Source organism: Camelus dromedarius, chromosome 12 (assembly GCF_036321535.1).
Source record: "Camelus dromedarius isolate mCamDro1 chromosome 12, mCamDro1.pat, whole genome shotgun sequence".
Taxonomy (NCBI): domain Eukaryota; kingdom Metazoa; phylum Chordata; class Mammalia; order Artiodactyla; family Camelidae; genus Camelus; species Camelus dromedarius.
In genome coordinates, this window is record NC_087447.1 from 14,073,357 (window position 1) to 14,079,599 (window position 6,243).

General features: G+C 40.3%; 1 protein-coding gene across 2 annotated transcripts in view; it reads left to right on the top strand.

Moving 5' to 3' along the window:
* AGBL2 (AGBL carboxypeptidase 2) overlaps positions 1-5,741 on the top strand; it is a 33,107-nt gene extending 27,366 nt beyond the window's left edge. Inside the window, exons 16-18 of one of the 2 annotated variants that reach the window (XM_011000687.3) lie at positions 22-129; positions 2,052-2,141; positions 3,643-5,740. In XM_011000687.3, the coding sequence (XP_010998989.2) occupies positions 22-129; positions 2,052-2,141; positions 3,643-3,816 (372 nt within the window). In that variant the 3' untranslated portion in view covers positions 3,817-5,740. Of the gene's footprint in view, positions 1-21; positions 130-2,051; positions 2,142-3,642 lie in introns of both variants that reach the window. The other variant, XM_031459585.2, reaches the window with a different exon arrangement.
* Positions 5,742-6,243: the final 502 nt, after the last annotated feature.

Here is a 6,243-nt window from a genome sequence, read left to right on the forward strand (position 1 = left end):
TTCTCTTTGCAATCCTTCTAGGGAATGGCAGGGTTTGCATCTACTCTGCAAAAGCAGCCTGCTTTTTTGAAAAATTCAAAGAATACCAGTTCTTCAATGATGAAAAATGAAAAACCAAGGTTGAGTGAGGTAGTATTTTTGCTTGACTCTTTTTTTTAACTTACTCATGGAAAATTTATTAAAACATTTTTTGGATAATATATTTAAAGTATACTTTAATGATGATTCGATATACTTAAACATTGAGAAAAGATTGTCACCATTTAGTTAATTAACACATCCATCACCTCAAATAAATATTTACCTTTTTTTTTTGGTAAGAACTCTTAAGTTCTACTCTATTAGCAAATTTAAATTGAACAACACAGTACTATCAGCTATAGTCACCATGCTACACATTAGATGTTCACACCTTAATCATCTTGTAACTGAAAGTTTATACCCTTTTCCCACCACTCGCCTATTTCCCCCAACCCCAGCCAAGCTCCTGGCAGCCACCATTCTACTGTTTCTTTGAGTTTGAATTTTTTTTTTTAAGATCCCACATATGAGTGCTACCATGCAGTGTCTGTGAGTGTCTGGCTCATGTCACTTAGCATAATGCCCTCTATCACATTCATCCACTTTGTTACAAATGTTATTTTATTGATTGTTTCCTTTGCTGTGCAGAAGCTTTCCAGTCTTAGTCCCGTTTGTTTATGTTTGCTCTTGTTGTTTTTACTTTTGATGTCAAGACACAAAAAATTAATCCCAATGTCAAGGAGTTTACCCCCTATATTTCTTCTAGGAGTTTTACAGTTTGGGGTTTTAAATTTAAATTTTTAATCCATTTTGGGTTGACTTTTATGTATGGTATATGGTAGGGGTACCGTTTCATTCTTTTGCATGTAGATATCAAGTTTTCCCAACACCATTTATTAAAGGCATAATCTTTCCCCTGATGTTTATTATTGACTGCTTTGTTGAAAATTAATTGCATTTATAAATTAATTATACACATGAGTTTATTTCTGGGCTCTCTATTCTGTTCCATTCTTGACTGTTACAGATTCTCTGGTTTTCCCAATTAGTACGTCTCTCCTACAGGGTGAAAAATGCAATAGCCCTCTGTCACCCTTACTGTCAGTGCCCCGGGAGCAGGGGACATTAAAATTGGCGGGGACACTGACATTACTTTGGATCAGACACCACTGAAGTCTGATGTCATATATTGATGAATTGTGATTTTATACCAAAAACATGAGAGCAGGCTCCTTGACCATCTATCCATCTATCCATTCAACAAATTGTATTGTGTAACTGCTACATGCCAGGCCATCTACTGGATGCTGGGAATGCAACATGGAACAAAACACTATCCCTGCCTCAGGGACCTTAGAGTCTGCTGGGGATTTTAACAAGTAAGCAGGAAGTTACATACAGAGTAGGATGCAGTGGAAAACAGAAGAAGCATCCAACCAACTTTTAGTACTTTGGAGTTTTGTGGCTATAAAATCCTTGCTTCTTTTATATATAAAAATAGGTTTGGGTCCAATAGTAGCTGATCCTTAGTGGATAGGATGCATTCCGCCCTCCTCTTGTGGAATGCTGCCCTGTAGTTAACTTTGAGGTCCCACAGCATTCCACCGAGGTGCCCACACAGCACAGCTGTCTCTGTTCAGTATTGAGGGCCATTTGGTGTGTAGTGTAATAGTGGCAAGAGCCAAGCTATGAAGTCTGTCTTGAGTTCCAATTCCAGCCCCACTATGTAATTTTCCACGAGTTAGTTAACCACCCTGGGGCTCAGTTTCTGTATCTAAATTATTGGAGTAATATTTACATCATAAGGTTGTTGAGAATATTCAATGTGAAAAATTCCTAGTATATGGTAGGCATTCAATAAACATTAGTTTCCTTCTTTTCTTCAAATTACTATTTGTTTCCTGCCTCTTTGTGTGTTAGAGTATCATAATGAATCCACATGCGTGAATAAAAAGCACTCAGTGTGTGGTCTATGTAATCACACTTGTCCAAGTGGAAAACTTAGTGAGAATGTGTTTTATTTATTTCAGTCACAGGCAAATGGAAGAGACAGAGGCACCTCCCTGGACCCATCAGAAATGACCACCTTGATGTTGACTAAAAACAAGGAGAGAATGCAGGTATTTTGCCTAATATGTATACATGTATGCCAGAAATTAATTTTATTTGGTTTTCAGGTGTATTATGATTTGGAGGGGTGGTGAGCCACCGTCCACACAGGTACACCTTCTTGGATATGTTCTGCTCAGATGTATGTACAAGGTAATTTGCACCCTCCGGCTACAAACCACCTGAGCGGCGTGGGGCACAGCCCATGAAGTACTGCAGACCCAAGGAAGCCCACCCAGGGCCCAAAGCTTGCCCTGGAGAACTTAGTTTTATTTCCGCAAGCATTTGTTAGGCAGTTATTCTGTTACTCGATGGCAACATTTCAGGCGAAAAGTGACAGTGAGCACAGCAGTTCTCAGCCCTTGGAGAGGTCAGCCACGCCTGGGGTCCCGCCATCAGCTGTGAGCTGTGCCTCACATCCAGCGTTACAGTGATCATTTGGTACCGAGGTTTGTAAATGATTTGCTTTATTTTAGAAGAATAAGTTAGAATGAATTCATATTTATCCCTATAATAACTTGTAGTTGCATATTCCTTCCTGAGATGGAGGGAAAAGAGGCAGAGAAGCAGCTGGTAAGTTGTGGTTTCACATAGCCCTGGGTGTGTCTGTGGGAAGGTGCTGCTCACGTGTGTCTGGGTGGAGCAAAGACTGAGGACCCCAGGTTAACATAGGTGGACTAGGTATAGTGGACACTTCTCTCAAGATGAAGTCCTGCTGTCTTCCCGAATCTGTTGCTTGGGAATTCTCGGGACAATGCTCTCATTTATCCATCAATATCTTATTGGAGAACCTACTACGTGTGGGACCTTTGAGGACTGTATGAACTGAGACCTCCCTGAAGGCCACGATCCTCTGGGAGAGGTAACAGGTAGACAGTCCAACCACCGAGATATAATGGAAACTGGGAGCAGTGACAAGAGAGGTGTAGACAGAGTCAAATCTAAGAGGATTTCTGTCCTGACACGCTAATAAGGGATGACTAACCTCTTTCCTCATTCAACATTCATTGCAAGACGTCTGTGGGTGGCTAAAACCATATCCCACAACTGAAACATGCTCATTAGGCTGTAACACGTAACTAGGGATTCAGTTAAACCAAACGTAATGGATGAATGCCATCCAAACCTTTACTTTCACTTCATTTTCTTAAAATTTCTCGTTTAATATTTCTGTAACAGAGATGTAGGCATTTAACTTCTGTGGCATATCAGACAAGCAGAATTTTAAAAAAATGGGGCAGTCTCCCACCTTATAAAGCAAAACAGCTTACAAAATGCAGACCCTGGCCTTTTCAGGGCATTTAAAATATTGCCCATGGACCTTTCTTTGGCAGTCTCAGGGATTAGGGCAAATGCTTGATTCACCTCTGCCCTGTAACAATGTCAGCTACTTTGGTATTTGGGGGGAAATGCAAATACTTCTCTCTGACTCTTAAAACCAGCCCCAACCGTAACTGTAACTTTAGGAATTGCAACATAAAGTGATTCAGCGTTTATATCTTGTTTGCACAGAGAGAGAAGCCAGGATTTGCAGTATCATGCTCTCTGAAGAGAAGCACAAACTCCAGCCAAGAGCCAGCTCCAGATATGAAGCCAAACTGGTCCAGAAACAGATACCCTGCCACAAAGAGAGGCCACACGGCCACAGTGGCATACCCATCCTTGCACATATACACCTACCCGTAGGGAGCCTGGGCCACGCCACACGGGCACTTCCTCGCTGTGTTTTGGGTTAGATATGTTTTGTAAGGAGAAAGGAAAGGGGTTGTGTGCTAGGGAACTGTGTTCATTTGTGGTGTACTATGTTGTGTGTTCATCATGCACTGTCCTCACACCATGCACTTACACTGCACATGGGCTCTCAAGATGTACACCTCATGAATTAAAATTTCATTTTATGAAAAAATAGTTTACTGCAATGTATAAAAAGGCTTCCCTTATCAGAAATTGAAGAGTGTGCTCATGAAACTATAACACAGATATACCTCAGTTTAACCAATAGGTAGTCTCTCAAAAATTATGTGCAAGTCAATTTTAAAAGATCAAACTGTGTTTTAAACATATTCTGGGAGTTTGCTGTCTTAAAAAGTCTTGTGTCAAAGCTTTCTAGCAATCAATGATCACTCAGGCTGGGGTATTTCAGGTTTGCTGAGGATGAGGTGTTCGCACATAGAGAAAACCGCTCAAGTATTATTACCTGGATGGAATTCAATGTTGCATGTATTATGTTCAACATGGTTATGTAATTTTTTTAACCCATTGATTAAAATTCTTTCTCTCCTACAAATTGTCCCCTTTGGTTGGTTAACTGCATAATCTTATGTGAATAGATATGTTAGATTTTACATCCCTCACAAGCACCAAGCACCAAGCACCATCTGCCAGCTACAGCCTGTCACGTCCACATGCTAGAGTCATGTTGAAGGATGGTCACTCCAGTTCATGCCAGGCCTCCTATTTTGATTTTACCTTCTTCCTTTCACATTGGATTGAGAGTTTCCTAGTATGTTTTTCGTTATCACTTTTAAACCCTTTCAGCCACCACCATTACCTGGCTGACTCGAGATTAGAACCAAATGGCAACACTTTTTAATCCCAGGGTCTGTATCTTTTTTTTTTTTAATAGACTTTATTTTGAGAACAGTTTTAGATTTACAGAGAAATTGAGGAGATGGTACAGAGAGCTCCCACACACTGCCCACCTTCCCCCCACCCCCCGCCATCCCTCACACACACTGTGGGAATCTTTTTAAAGGGAGTATCTGCCCACACTCTTTACAAAGGAGTTTGCAAATGACCTATTCCACACCTTACCCCTAAAACTATTAGCATTTTAAGTATCTAGAAAGCACCCAGCCAAAAGCCCACTTTTTATTCCTAAAAGGCTATCTTTAAAGGACAAATCCCAAAACAAAACTGTGAGGGCAAACCTTGTTTGAAAGTTGTTCAGAAATACTTGTTTTTGCTCCAGATAATTTTGGAGGAAGTTTAGAAAAAGCACCCCAGTGTGATATTTTTGGAATCAAAAATCAGACTACATGATCAGATTATTTTTTAAGTGCTTTTTGAGAGCAAAAAGCTTCTTGAGAGATGCGGTTTGGCTCCTAAGATATCAGAGGGGCAAAGAGGAGAGAATGCTACGCAGTCCAGGCACAGCCTCCACACCCAGTAACTGCTGAAAGGCCATGGCTGTGGAACCCAGTCAGCCCTGTAAAGGGGTAGCTGTTTGCTTTCTTTAGAAAAGGTGGGCAAGTTTTCCTGTGTGGATTAGGAAAGGGTGCCCCACAGGGAATTTACATGCTGCAGCATTGAAGCCAGTGTGCCCATCATTCTCATTCTGCTTCAGTAGGAGGCTGAGAGAGGGGCTTCTGGCAAGAAACTTTAAAATGGTAAACAAAGGTAATTAACTCTAACTGTGTGAATGTGATAAATCTCAGGCTGCACGAGAAACAACCCAAAGCATCTTCAGAGGGAACCGTGAGAATGAAATCAGAGAAAAATAACATTTTAGTCGGATGAGAAGACAAGATCAACTGTACTTTGAACGGTTGTTGACAAAGGTTAAGAATATGGGGGAAATAATGTACTTTATACTGTCTTATTTTTTAGAGAATTTCATGCTTTGTGAATATAGTTTGTTTTCTTTATAAATTAAATGCATAGTCACTAACGAAAGTAATTTTTTTAAGATTCAAAATAGATTTCAGGCGAACACGTTTTCCTTAGAAGCCTCGCTTTTTGGACCATGAAGTTGTAATGGAGGTTCCCATTAGTGTACCCCTTTCTGGTTTTGACAGGTGATGGACGTCTAAACAGGCAAGGTGATCACCGTGGTAAGCACTACTCTACTCTTCTGAAGTTTTTGGTGGAACATTAAATATAGAAACTCTGTATAGACATAGTTTCGTTGAAAATAGAAATCCTAGGTGTTTTTTTCCATGTGGCATTTAAAAAGTACAAGAATTTTGTAGATTCACTGGTACCCAGCCACTCTGAAACTACCGTTGATCACTGGCTTAGTCATATTGTCATCAAATTTGATCCCAGCTATTGGCAAAAATGCCGCTCAAAAGGTTCTGCTTTGCAGAAATAGAACTGCTAACTTCTGGTTTT